Source organism: Ambystoma mexicanum, chromosome 4p, assembly GCF_040938575.1.
Source record: "Ambystoma mexicanum isolate Mex_15411 chromosome 4p, UKY_AmexF1_1, whole genome shotgun sequence".
Taxonomy (NCBI): Eukaryota; Metazoa; Chordata; class Amphibia; order Caudata; family Ambystomatidae; genus Ambystoma; species Ambystoma mexicanum.
Window position 1 is genome coordinate 608,832,952 of NC_090927.1, and position 14,935 is coordinate 608,847,886.

The 14,935-nt window shown below is 45.6% G+C and overlaps 1 protein-coding gene across 1 annotated transcript in view; it reads left to right on the top strand.

Annotated features, from left to right (window-relative positions):
- Positions 1-14,935, top strand: part of BAG2 (BAG cochaperone 2) — a 105,795-nt gene that overhangs the window by 65,285 nt on the left and 25,575 nt on the right. Inside the window, exon 2 of the mRNA XM_069606177.1 lies at positions 8,063-8,172. Within this exon, the coding sequence (XP_069462278.1) occupies positions 8,063-8,172 (110 nt within the window). The remainder of the gene's footprint in view (positions 1-8,062; positions 8,173-14,935) is intronic.

Sequence of the window (14,935 nt, forward strand, 5' to 3'; positions counted from 1 at the left end):
GTCCTGGCAGGGGCACAGAATCCATCCTGGTGTCGGCTGTGGATGAGTTGGCTCAGATTGTGGATCAGGAGAGGTATTGGTGCCCTGATCCTGCTGGACCTCTCTGCCGCCTTTGGCACTGTGGACCATGGCATCCTCCTTGAGAGGTTGTCATTAGCTGGGATTACTGGCGCGTTCCTTGACTGGCTTATGTCTATTTTCATATCCAGCCTTTGGTCAATCTCATTCACTCTTTTGGGTTTCGGTTCTTCTCCTATGCCGATGATACTCAAATCTTGATGCGGCTTAAACTTTCTCTTCTTGCTACGGCTGAGCGGTGTTTTAAGTGCCTGTCAGATGTCCATGTGTGGATGGGTAAGAACTGGCTTCGCCTTAATGGAGATAAAACGGAGATCCTGATTGCAGGGACCACTGCTGAATTTTCAGGCTGGTCCTCTGCTTTTTGGCCTACGGAACTCGACCCTTTACCTACCTCGTTTGCTGTTGTTAAAAACCTGGACGTGAAGCTTTCTGCATCGCTTTCGATGCAGGCCCAGGTTAGTGCTATCTGCCAAGCTGTTCATTTAAAATTGCACATTCTGCGCATGAACTTGCCCTATCTTCCTGACCTGTTCTGGCCATTAGTTGTGTCCTTCCTCATGGCAGGCTCATTGGATTAATGCAACTCACTCTACTTGGGACAGCCTGGCTTCGTGTTGCAACGGCTACAAGTCCTTCAAAATTTGGCAGCCAGGCTGGCCATGGGTGCTACCCGTTTTCTTTTTATGTCTGCCATTCTTTATACCCTGCACTGGCTTCCCGTGGCTAAACGGGTGCACTTTAAAGCCCTCTGCTTGGTGCATCAGGCCTTTTATAAAACCGGGCCAGAATATCTTCAGGCAAAATTCGTAAATTATGTCCCCTCCAGTTCTTTACGTTGTTCTTCTGCCTTGCAGCTGCTTGTCCCCCAATTCATTCGCTGTGTTAGAGGACGCTCTTTTTTGTGGCAGAGGCTCTTATTTGGAATTTGTCCCCACTTTTTTTGTGGGCTATTATTGACTAGCTATCATTCCGTCGCGCTTTGAAGACTTTTTTGTTTTCTTTGTGATTGTTTTTTTTCTGTTTATAGTTTCTTTGACCTCTACTCTCTTTACCTTCAGCACCATGATGCCCTAGCTAGTGTAGGTTGCGCTTAATATATGCAGGCATAACATAACAGTGGCAATTTGGGTATTGGTTAAAGACTTTTATTTATCAAAAAGAATAAGAGGTTTGGGGGAAATCCTGTCTGTCTCTACTTCTAAGAGGGGTGTCCCAGCCTCAAAAAAATGAATGTCAGGATATTAAACAAAAAAAAATGCATCCTCCGTCCTGTGTCCAAACCCTAAACTGACCGTTACACTCTAAGCTCAATATAACATGCACAAGGAGATTCACATAAGATATCACTCATAGCTTTCTTTCCAAGTTCCGAAACACAACTACACACTGTGCAGAAAGGAAAAAGAATAACTAAGTTCCACCTGTAAAGGGGTTTTTGCTTCCCCTAGATTTCCTCTGGTAATCAAAAAGTCATTCAATCCTAGTTCACATTCACTTTCTCATATTTTGTATTCCATGAGGTTCAAAGGGTTACGTTCTTCCATTCTCCACTGATTATTACTTTTGAAACGCCTGGTATACTCCCCTACCAGGATATTTGTGGTTTTCTCATTGATCCTCCAAAAAGGGGTATGCTACCTCCCTTCAATACCCGCTTACACATGTACTTTCCCAGGTTTATTTTGCTTTTCACTCTTGGTATACTCTCCTGCCAGGATGTTGCTATTTCACATGGTTCAAGTTTGCTTTCTTTCTCACTCCTGGTTTACTCTCCTGCCAGGATATCACTGTGTCATAAATGCAAGTTTGCTTTCTTTCTCACTCCTATGTGTGTGAGTCCAGTCTCACTGTTTGCTTGGTTCACTAACCTGCCAGGGCTTTTGTCCTCTCCAATTGTTCGTTCTTTTATCCACAATGTTATATTTGTCCAGTATTGGGTCTCTGACCCCCTTTTATCAAAGATCGTAACACTTTCATTCATGTTTTGGGTTACTGCCCCCTTTTCACCATTATTCACATGAACTCATTTTTTCATGCTGTGGGTCGCCTATCCTTTCTCAGTATGATTCGCAAAGATGCCAATTTCCTCAAAGGTCTTGCTTTGCCTTCCTCACGCTACTACGGTAACACAGAATTCACTGCAGCGCTCTAGTAAACCATTCGGCTTCCCTGGACTTACTAGATATCTTTTGTGCCTCAAACGTCTCTGTTTCTCTGTTTTCTCAGGTTCGCTGACTTAGTGTACGTCCTTTCAGCCAAGCAGCCCTCATGTTGCCTCTTCCTGCAGCGTATGGCTCCCACTGCTGTTGGCAATCGAGCAGTGGGATTCCTTTGCTCTGCTTTTCCCGCAAACATCTTGTGTAGCCACAATCGTTCTCCATTTGTTTTGCTTGTGTTCAGCATTCTTATCAGCGGCAGCACCAGTCACCAGCTCAGTCGGTTTCTGCCTCTCTGGGTTAGGACAAAATTACCTACCTAGTAGAAAAGCCCTACCACCAAAAGTCCGACCCCAATTTATTTGCGTATGTATATGTTGGGGGATGGGGGTAAAGTTAATAAAAATGTTTAGGTGTAAGGTGGGAGGCTGTGGGGGGTCTCCCCCCACATATATTTACGAAACAATGGATGAAAACAAATAAAAAACCTTACTTTTGGTGGTTGGACTTTTCAACTCAGTAATTTCACGCAGATCCCTCTCTCTGGTCTGTCAGTTGTGGCAGATTTAAATTTCCCGGCCTTACCGAACAGTTTCCATAGACTAAACCGCTGTGTTGGTTTTTGGGTCCTCCTCGTCTGTTACGCTCACCTGGTATCCACGGGGACACCACCCAGCCAGTTGGTCGCTGGTATCCTCTCAGTGATTCACTGGAATGGTTCTTGGTGGAAGTTCTGCCTGCAAATACAGAAGCACTGTGTTTAGGACTGGCCGACCAAGGTAAGTTTCCCCCCCCCCACCTCCCGTGTGACTTCAGCCCCTCTGGGCCCTCTTCTCGCCTTTTTGTAGAAGATGGCGTGCTCTCTGTCCTGCTTTCTGGGCAGGGGCGCATTGTCTTTCGTGGGCGTGTGCGGTCCAGTTACTTCACTGACAGCGGCCCAAGTAATGTCTTTCAGGTAGGTCTTATTGCTGTTTATTGAGTTGTTATTCTTGCATGCCTTTCTCTGTTTGATAATGTCTCTTTTTATCTCCCTTAGGTGTGCGGAGCGTCCGTGTGGCGAACTGGCTAAACTGGGCCTCGCCGGTAAATGAAGGCGCACAATAAGCGATATGATGCGGTAAGTGAGTGCTTTGCCAGCACCGCAATGTCTTGTATTCGCTGACCTGTGTTTTCTCCTTTTCGTAGGTTGCGGTGTGCTCCCAGCACGTGTGGATTCCCAGAGCAATGTCGGCCGAAAAGGCGATCAGCCAGGTAAGTCTTTTAAGCAATTTGTGGTTGAAATGTCTCTAATACCTCCTTAATGATGTCTTTTCTTCCTTTTTCAGGTCCTTTGGTCCGGGCGAAGCGCAGATCCAATGGAGCTACCCAGGAGCTGCGAGCAGTGAAGGATGGAGATCGGAGGTAAGATGCTGCTGCTAACGATGTTCTTTTGTCTTTCTGCATGTTCTGATTTCCCAGGCTCGTGAGTAAACTGGACACGGTGAGCGTCACCTTGCTAGCTGCAAAGTAACGTGAAGCGTGTTGTCTTGTTCGGGTGTGGTTTAAATAGCCTCTGCAAAGTAGTCCAGGTAAAGTAGTCCCTAGGCCACCACACCCAAAACACTATACCGCATAGCTTGGTTCTTAGGAATCAAGCTATGTGGATGCCTCCATGTTAGATGAAACCCTAAATAAAGTAGTTCCATGAGCAGATGTCTTTCACTGTGCATGAGCCTGGCACCAAAGGTGCCAGGAGTGGCCCCAAGAGGGCCTGAGATGTGGATGCCAGGCCTTATTTGAGATCCAAGTCCTGATTCCACCTGGCCAATGGGCTTGCCAGTGTGGATCAGGGCTGAGGGTCGTGACAGCACCCCCCCCCCCAAGCCCTTCCCATGGTGTTTCTCCTGTCTGGTCCAGGTTTAGTTGGGAAGTTCCGATGAAACTTCCTGATCAGACGTGGTGCGTGGATGTTCTCACTGGGCTCCTAGGATCTATCTTGGGGTCCAAATCCCTTCCAGTCAACGAGATAATATAACTTGGCTCTAGAGTATTTAGAGTCCAGGATGCCTTTGACTTCGAATTCAGGTTCTCCATTAATAAGTATGGGTTTTGGTGGTGTCTCAATTTGTGTACCGGTTTGCATTGGTTTTAAAAGGGACACATGAAATACTGGATGGATTTGTAGATTAGGTGGTAAGTCCAATTTGACAGCTGCCGGGTTGATAATTGCCTTGATGGTATAGGGTCCTAAGTATCATGGATGGAAGATCTGGGTCCCTTTGATGGGTACAAATTTAGCGGCTAACCAAACCTTGTCTCCCACTTGATAGTCTGGGGCCTTTTTCCGATGTTGGTCGGCAAAGTGCTTTTGCTTTTCTTTAGCAAAAATGAGATGTTCTTTTGCCTTTCTGAAAGTCTGAGTGATGGTTGTGTAGAGAGTCTTTACTGCAGGCATTTCCTTTCCAAGCTGGCTGGAAGGTCGAGTTCCGAGGTACATGGATGCCTGCCATAGAGGGTGTAAAAAGGTGTTTGTCCTGTGCTAGAATGTACGGAATTGTTGTATGCATACTCGGCTATCCAAAGTAAGTCTTTCCAATCTCTTAATTCATGGTGCAGCATGCACCATAAATACTGCTCGAGGGTCTGATTGGTCCTCTCGGTTTGGCCGTCTATTTGGGGATGGTGACTGGTAGATAACCGGACGTCAAGCTGCGCCATTGCACAACATTTTCTCCAAAAGTTGGATACAAACTGGCTGCCTCGATCAGAGACCAGAACTGATGGGAAGCCATGTAGCTTAACAATGTTCTCCAGAAACACTTTTGCTAAGGTGGATGCGTCTGGGAGGCCTTTGAGAGGAATAAAGTGTGCCATTTTAGAGAATAAGTCCACGACTACAAGAATGATGTTAAACCCTTGACTGAGAGACAGATCAGTGATGAAGTTAAGGCAAAGAGTGTGCCATGGAGCGGGAGGAATGTCCAATGGTTGTAGGAGACCCGATGGTTTTTGTTTTTGTGATTTATTTTGTGCGCAGACACCGCAAGACTGAATATACTGGACGACGTCCTTACGCCAGGTAGGCCATCAAAAGTTCTGTTTCACTTTAGCTAAGGTTTTGGCGATCCCAGGGTGTCCTTCGATCAGAGAGTCATGATAATCTGAAATAATATGCTGTTGTAATTCCTTCTTGGGTACATATAGCCGGTCTTTAAAGAAGGGCAATTGATCCTTGATGCAATATTGTTCTCCTTGAGTTTGCCATGCGAGGAAGGCATCAGGGTCCATCACCTGTCGAATTTCGTTTCGTAATTCTGCTTTTGTTAAGGCTGTCGTGATACCCAAGAGTTTGTCTTCAGGTATGATGGGTAGCGGGTCTGGGGTTGTATATACCATTTAATTGACGCCCATACGAGATAAGGCATCAGCCTTTTCATTCTTGATTCCTCGTCGAAACGTGATTACATAGTCATATTCGGCGAAGAAAAGGGCCCACTGCAACTGGCACGAGGTCTGGGCCTCGGCTGTTTTGAGATATTGCATGTTTCGGTGGTCTGTGATGACTGTAATTGTGTGTCTAGCCCCCAGAAGATAGTGTCGCCATGCTTTGAAAGCGGATTTGAGGGCCAGGGGTTCTTTGTCCGTGATGGCGTAATTAATCTCCGGAGGTGAGAACCTTTTTGACCAGAAGGCCACAGGATGCAGCTGGCCAGTTTCTGGTTCCCTCTGTGAAAGGACAGCTCCCATTGCCATACTGGAAGCATCAGTTTCCACAACATAAGGGAGGTCTGGACGAGGATGTCGCAGGATTGGGATGGAGATAAATCTTCGTTTCAGTTCCTGGAAAGCTTTTTCCACTTCTTCGGTCCAAGAAAACCTTTTATTGTTCTTTCGTAGCAGTATGGTGATCGGGTGCACAACCCGAGAGAAGTCTGGGATAAACCGGCGGGAGAAGTTCACAAAGCCCAGCATGCTCTATATCCCTTTCAGAGACATTGGTGATGGCCATTTTAGAATGGCATCTACTTTGTGTACGCCCATTCTCCTGGCGTAAGAATGAAACCAAGAAACTATTTCAGTGACGTGAAAAAAAGCATTTCTCAAGCTTTGCATATAAGCAATGTTAACAGAGCTTGGTGAGGACTGAACGAACGTGCCTGACATGATCTTGTTTCGAGGCTGAGTACACGAAGATGTCGTCTGTGTACACTAAGGCGCAAAAGTCAATCAATTCTCTTAAGACGTCATTCATGAAATATTGAAACGCTGCAAGAGCGTTGCACAACCCGAAAGGCATGACTTGATATTCATACAAGCCATATTTGGTACAGAAAGCGGTTTTCCACTCATCTCCGCTTCTGACTCGGACCAAGTGGTACGCTCCTCGAAGGTCCAATTTGGTATAAATCTGGGCATCTTTGACTTGGTCCAGCATTTCAGGGATAAGTGGCAAATGGTAGCGGTTCTTCATGGTGATCTGGTTTATTGCGCAGTAATCAATACAGGTTCTCAGGTCCCCTTCTGTTTTCGGTACAAAGAACAAAAGACTGGCTGCCGGGGACTTTGATGGACGGATAAATCCGTTTGCAAGGTACTGGTCTAAATAGGATTTTAATTGAAGGTTTTCTGGTTCGGTGAGAGCGTTAATCCTGCTGCAAGGGATTTGTGCACCAGGAACAAGGTCAGTCTGACAGTCTTATGGCCTGTGCGGCGGCAATGTGTTAGCCTGCTCCTTTTGGAATACGTCCTGAAAATCGTGGTATTCATGTGGCAAGGTATTAGTTACTCCTAGGGTAGATACTGCTGTTTTGGGAGTCTTAGCGATACAGAAATCTAGTTCCGGTTTTGGATAATAGCAGGGTTAAGCTATGTGGATGCCTCCATGTTAGATGAAAGCCTAAATAAAGTAGTTCCCTGAGCAGATGTCTTTCACTCAGCAGGAGCCTGGCGCCAAAGGCGCCAGGACTGGCCCCAAGAGGGCCTGAGACGTGGATGCCAGGCCTTATTTGAGATCCGAGTCCTGATTCCACCTGGCCAATGGGCTTGCCAGTGGGGATCAGGGCTGAGGGTCGTGACATTGTCTCAGTACTGTTGGGGAAAAATACTATGGTTGGCTGATAGGTTAAGTTGAGCCTTCTTAACAGAGCTATCATTAGTATACTTAGAGGAGAGGACATCAGATGAATATATTTTAGTAGTTTCAGATCTCATTAGTTTAGATTTTCATGGGTGGATGGGTGTCTTTCCCTCCCCTTCACTATATAGGGTTCACTAACTCCAGAATGAAACCTATTAGGAGTTTCAAAAGGGGAGGCAAAATAGTGGTTAGAGCATGTGGGGTGGGGTGGGGTGGGGAGGGTTAGTCCATGTTAAAAGTGAAAGGGGGATTCCATGTCCCATCTGGCAATGTCTTTCCACACCCATGAGGGTTGTCTTCCTCCTTGCCCCCACCCCCCATGTAGTTCTCCCTCAAATAGCCACCCCCAGGGTCAGGATCAGGTAGCTTCTGCCTTTCCCTGGCCACAAGAAGAAACACTTTCCCCGGGAAAGGAGTGTTTCCATCGCCAGATTCATCACATATCCCAACTCGTGATTAGAGGGCATAAGAGGTATTTAAGCTATCACATTTTTATACGGATACCGCCATACTCGCAATGAGGATCAATGTCTTTTCTGCTGCATATGCTGTGTTTGGTCTGTTAATCAAAGATACACTCGATGTGCTCCAAGTCAATGAGAACAAAAAGGTCATTTTACTACAGTCGTGCAATGTTTTATTTTTGGAAATAAGTCCATGCTATTGAAGTCTTTTTAATATATGTATTTGTATTACGTCTCTAATTCAGGGTTGAAGCTTTGCGGGATTCAGCATCGGCGATGGAACAAGAAAAAGAAATGCTGGTAGAGATGATCAACAGTGTTCAGAACTGCCAAGATATGAGGAAAATTAGTGATGGTAAGTGGTTCTTATTCCTATAAACAGCCAGCAAACAACAATAACATGTTGCCTTATGACATGGGTTTGCAACCTGTGGCACGCAGATGCTTTGGACTACAATTCCCATGATCCCTCACGATTGACAATGCCAGGGATGATGAGAGTTGTTGTCCAAAACATCTGCAGAGCTTAAGGTTGCAGATCCCTGCCTTTTCAGGGGAGTGGTCTGTGTAAGATTTTGTGAAGAATCTGTAAGTATTGAGCAATCTGTAATTCAGAATATGTAAGTAACAGCTGAATCTCTGTATGTTTTGCCAGATGCAGTACCTTTGCAGACGCTCACTTCACTTTGAACTGGCATGTCTCCTGTGTTTAATATGGTTCTCAGTTGGGGATTCGGCACACGTTCGTGGGTGCTCATGAGGGACGATAACCAAAATGTTTGAAATGGCTGTAGAAGACCAATCACCAACATCTGAACTCCGCTAAGGCGAGCTAACCATGTTTTCCAATTAATAGATTTGTCATGTATTGCCTAGCTTGTAACTAGTGAGGGAGGGACTTAATCAGGCTGGATCCCATCTGCATAACAGGCGCGTCAATAGTGAGAGATCAAGATAGATGCTGGATTCCCTCTGGAATGCAACCCCCCGACCCCTCCCCTACCCGTGTGACCTAGCTGGATCTGTCAGGGATCTGTAGATGTAGTCCCAGGTGAGAAAAGTAAAGTATAACAGGAAATCTATTGACGGCCTGGTGGAAAAAGGAGAATAACTTGGTATGTGAACTGAAGTTGTGTGTACAGACATGTTGTATGTCTGCTATAGACATCACCTTACTGAAGGTGTCCACTGATTGAGCTCTGAGTGGAAGTGAAGAAGTCAAAGGATTAAACTAGTGTATTTACAATTCATCAGCCAAGATGTTACCATTGCCAGTGCTTGTTTATAGAACATTCAGAAATGTCCGATAAGCTAAGGAGACAACATGGGCACATCTAAGGGTCTTTGGTGGCATGCCTTTTTTTGCTCAGGGCAGAAAGGACTAGTAGCTCAGTTTGAATCTTATGTTGCATGGTGAATGGGGCACAGGCCATGGTGGAATCAGGCATATAGATGTCAAATCACGAAGCCCCACACTTTGATCTTTACATGTTGGGCATGCCCCAGCTCAACAAGTTGCCATTTATTGGGTTATAGACCATTAAAGGCTGCAAAGCATTTGGAGAGGGTTATTGTTGTGGATCTTGCAGAAATCCGGTCTTGACTTGTCAGCTAATAAATAAAATGAGGATTTTTGTATATGTTTTTTTGTATTTATTTGGCATTTATTGAGCGCTTTCCGCCAAAACGCTGTGCATAAAAAGGTTACAGTACAATAAATGAAAATTTATTGGATTCCGAATTATTTCCAGGCAACGAATTGGGTACAATTAAGTGAAGATTAGTTAGGTTACAAAACAATTCCAGGTAGAGCGTTGGCACTGAAGAAGATAGGTCTTTAGTGAAGTACAGAATGCAGGCTAAGAAGTAGTAAAACTAAGGTGGGAGGGTGGAGAATGCCAATGAGAGGGAGCAAGAGGAGAGAATGAACGGAATCGGGATTGGGCACAAGGGGGGAAATGGACTGATAGCAAGTACTGGGATTGAGAACAGGTGAGCGAGTGGGGATATAGAAGAACACCAAGAATGATAGATAAGTGGGAGCCAGATTGTGGTGGGTTTGGAACACCATACAAAGGAAATTGAATTTGAGCCGGCAGGAGAATGTCAGCCAGCCAAGCAGGGACAGAGATTGTGAAATGGAGTCGTGAGGGTATAACTGGTAGAGAAGACGTATAGAAGCATTACAAATGGATTTAAGAGGGGTCAAACGGCAAAGAGGAAGACAAAAGAGAGTAGAAGAACAGTAAAAAAGGCGAGAGAAAATAAGAGATGAGATCAGGAGTTTGGTGACGCCAAAGGTCAGAAAAAAAAGCAGGCTTTACGAATATTAAAGAGATGGGAACGACAATACCACAAAATAGTAGAAATGCGGAGAGAAAAGGATAAGTAAAGACCAAGATTGCAGTACTGAAAGAGATATAGAAGAAGGGGGAAAGGGGTGGGGGTATAGTAGTGGCAGGGTAGAAGAGAACTTCAGTTCACTGCCTTTACTACTCCTGTAGAATGAGTCTGGTGACCAGAATTCTTGACCTCAGATTTCACAACAATTTGATGCTCAAGAGCCTGCGAGCTGTGGCTCCCCCATCGTGAGATTTGCACCTGGGGATTCTTCTCACAAACCTTTACACCTACTAGTGCTATTTATATTAGTGTTATTCAAACCATAAATACGTTCCATAAGTCCAGTTACAACATTTCAAACATTCTCAAATGTGTGTACAAAATGTTTAATATATGATCAAATCCGCATTACTATAAAACACAGTTTATAGATATTTGTGGAGTGTTGGCAGATATATCTGGGAGCACCTAGTAAACAACAATCCTGCCCCACCCACTTAGAATTATATTTTCCCAAATAATTCATGTCCAATCAATGAATTTATAATGCATTCAATGTATATGGTGAGGTATTGTGCCCTTAAACTAAATTGAGCAGTGCCTAGTCCCTTCTATGAATTGTCTGTGTTGCCCACTGTGCAGGTATTAATCAGGTGGGGCTCCTTAAGGTATCTATTTTACACTGGATCAATTGCCAGAAGTCCAATACTACCAAGACGAATTCCCTGGACTCGCTTTGCCCACCTTCCACTATTGCATCATCAGATATATTTGTCTTACCTTGATATGGGGCGTGATATTAATACATGCTTTAAAGTTTAATTATGGAAATTACAGAGCTGACATATCCTTTACTCTTTAGGGTTCTGATTCTGAGTTCCTAGAACTTCCAGGGTCCCAACTTCATGAAATGCAATGCCCTTTTTTAAAGGGGCTTTAGATACTTTTTTTCCCACATGCTGAATGTGTAGTTTTCAGTGAGCAACGGTGTCTCCCCATATCCCATGGATAAACACCTTATGCAGCTCCTTTTAAAAATGTTAACATTTGTATTGTTCAATTTTTCAAAATAGCCAAAACATGATGAGTTGTTTTAGAGAACTTATCATGGATATTTAAGGCAGACAAAGATATAAAGCCAGAGCCTGTCACAATATGACATATAGCTCAATAAGGCTAATAGAACATTGATATAATTGGCTGTTGCAATCTAATTAGCTGTATTGAGGTTCCCCACCAGAGACATAATAGCACATTTCTGTTCATGTAATATTGTGGAAGCAGCTTGGCCTTAAAGGCTCTCGGTAGTGGAATATTTAAGAAACCTCCATTTGTGCCATTAAAGCCTGTCGGTGTCATCTGTTGCAATAGTCAATTTAGTTCCTGTTTAGTTCCTTTGGCAGTGTGTCGGAGGCGGCCCCTATGAGAAGTTGTGCTGGAGTAAGAGGTGCGGCTTGACACGCAAACCCACGTCAGTGGGTCCTTTCCTCAAATCTGACTGGCGTTTTGAGTGTGTGAGCGAGCGGACGGGGAAAACCTTGCGGGTGAAGGAGGGAAGGGATGAAGGAGAAGGAGAGGCCCAGGCCGCAGGAAGAGGCCCAGGCCGTTGGGAGAAGTGCAGGCAGGTGCAGGCAAGAAGCAGGTGAGAGCCCTAGAGGCACGGAATAGCGTGGATGCTTACCGCTGAGCCGCGCCGCACTGAGACACGAAATCTCTTCGTTTGATGTAAATATTGCGCAGCATGGCGCGGCGGCTTCTGCGGCTCCCTGCGGCACTTGTTCCCTACAGCCTACCCGGTCACAGTACGTAGCTAGCTGCTGGGGTACCTGGTGACTGGCTCCACTATTGCAAGGAGCCCCCCTGAAAGAGTTGGGCACGGCCTGGATTGGCCTCAGCAGTGCCCACTTCATAAATAAGCGTGAGAGTATATAATCACTGGGTGCCTCTACCCCGGTGGGCTTCTCTCCCTGATAGGAGGAGGGTGGCAGGGATCAGAAGAGGCAGTGAGTCCCCCTTAAATGTGGCTGCAGTGCTGGGAATAGGCACACCCTCCTCCGGCCTGGCCACCTGACCTTTTACCTTGGAAGTAAGCTGGAGCTGAATTGAAGAAGAAGGGGAACCTGTTAGTATTTCCCAGAGACTGTGGGTTTCGGCCTTTGATCCGGGCTCTTAAAGCTCCCCGGTACATTATATTGGTAAGGGGGGGTCTCAGGGAAAGGTGAGAAATCCATCCATCTCACCAGTGCAGAATAAGGGGAATTATCTCTGCATATCAACACCAGCCCACTTCACCACCCCTGTCTGAATTGATCCATACTCTCTGGACTCTGAATCGAAGTGAGTGACAACGTAGACATGCAGCGGGGTAGAAGAGCTTCCCACTCGATATATAATCTACGCAAAAATAAGTCTCAACCCATAAAGGAACCTAAGGAGTCCCATAAGAAAGGGGGTAAAGCTAAAAAGAATGACAAATATGCTTTGCCGCTGGCGCAAGGGGCTATAACTGAGTTTTTTCCTGTAAATAATCCCCTGGTCACCAATTCCACTGTGATCGAGGAAACGGCAACACTGATACATAATGATGGCATTTCTTTAAATACCACCAATTTCGATGACATAGACAACAATTCCCTACTAGATCTCTGTCTGACTATACAGAGAGGGATGCGGGCACAAACTCCCCTGAGGCTATCTAGTGGTATAACATCCTTGAAAGAAAACAGCATGAATAGCATTACGGGGGAGCATAATGCTGTGGGAAGCAGCGGACGCTTGTCTGCTTCTCCTAATTTAGTAATGGCATCGATGGAGGATGAACCCGATAATGAGATTGAAGATAATATCGAACAACACCCTAGCTCAGTAAAGATAACTGAGCTCCAATCATCGGTGGCTGCTTTGCAATTTGCCCTTAAGATACTCCTACAGATGTTGGGGCGTATCCTGGCCAATACTAACTCCATCACCATGGCATTAGGTCCTAAGGGCCTCCCTCGAGAAGAGGCAGAAACTAATCTATCAGCTGCATTGCATATAGCCGAGGAGATTGACGAGCAGGAAGTGGTGATGGAAGAGGGCGAGGTGCAACATGTACCTAACAGCAATAGTATAATGGAGATAATCTCCGAGAAGGTTGACGATCAGGAGCGGGAGCATAGTCCCTGGTCCCCTCCCACACGGAAACAGCGTAGATTGGCAAAAAAGGCACTGAAAAATAAGTCAGCTGCAAAATGTGCCCAACCGCCTATAGCAGGTCCTAATCCAGCACCTGAGACTCGATCAAAAAAGGCCAGGAAAAGAATGGTGAGAGCAACCCAAAGGGCGGCCAAGGCAAAGGGCCCTCTATCAGACTGGTTGATACCCGAAGAGAAGCCCCCTGGAGTGGACGTCAATGAAGTATCTGTGAAGTTTTCTGAGCCTGATCTGGAATCCAGTATGCATATACAGCTGGAGCATATCCCTGAGTTACGGGCGCTAGAAGAAGTTGTTGAGCCCCCATCATTGCACCAGAAGAGGTCAGTGAATGATATAAACACGAATCAGATTTGCTTCATCAAGAACCTGTATCCCAGTGGCAAAAATCCCTGGCTAGCACGCTCAGAGTTACTAGCAAGACTATATCATATACCTCAACTCCGTGTTTTACAATCTGAGGATTTTATATTCATTGAACCCCTGGAGGGCCCAAATCCCAACGTCTCTGCTATACATTGCACTTTCCCGACCACGGCGGCTTTCATTAGAAAATACAAAGAAGATCTGTTAGCTGTGGACATTGATATTGATGTGGACCCACTGGAGAAGGTTCTTTTGCCTGAACCAGTAGATACCATGACAACGGTTCCTGCGGCTAATATGCTTAAATCTGGAGGAGGGGAAAACCCTGCTCTAGCTGAAATACAGCAAGTGCTGAAGTCGCTTCTAGAATCCATTCCGCAACTGATAAAGAACCATTGATGCTTGTCATTACTTTCCTGGAACTGCAGAGGTTGGAGGGCTCTGTAGACCTACTGTCTCAATATAGCTGCATTTGTCTCCAAGAGGCATGGTCTCTGGACCCGTTATTACTGGATGGTTTTGTTATGCATCAATCGGTGGCTAAACGGGGTAGTAAGGGTCGCCCATATGGTGGCTTACTAACTGGGGTAGTGAATACGATCACGTCCCGCAAGATTCAGTGTAAAGCCGAAGAGCAGCTTTTGGCAGTAGAAGCAGAATATTATGATGAAAATGGTTTGGGAAGGTTCCTACTAATTAATCTTTATAACCCCCCAGGAGAGCTGGTTCGTGACTCACTTCAAGAGGCAATACAGGACTTACTGTCCTCTTGGTGGCTGAGAATGGGCAATGTCGCTGTGGTGGTCATGGGGGATTTCAACTGTCAGATGATAGATGAAACACTCATATCCTCTAATCCTGATCTCAGTGCAAGGTGTTCAATGACCCATGGAAAGAGGGAGGCTGAAGGATTAGGCTGCCTGCAATTGCTTGGAGCATGGGATATGGCTATGATTAATGGCCGTACTTTGGGAGATCGGCCGGGGAAACACACCTGGTCTAATGGATCATCATCTAGCACATTAGATTACATATTTATGTGCCCTGAGCTGCAGTCTAGAGTAGTCAACATGTCCGTGAAGCCTAATGTATGGAGCAACCATGCGTCGCTGCAGTGCACATTTTGCATCCCCAGCCCTACCTCCGCGCCTTTGAACATGGGTAGCATCCAAGTCAACTGCGCAGGATCCAGAATAGTGTGGTCCGAGAGAAAC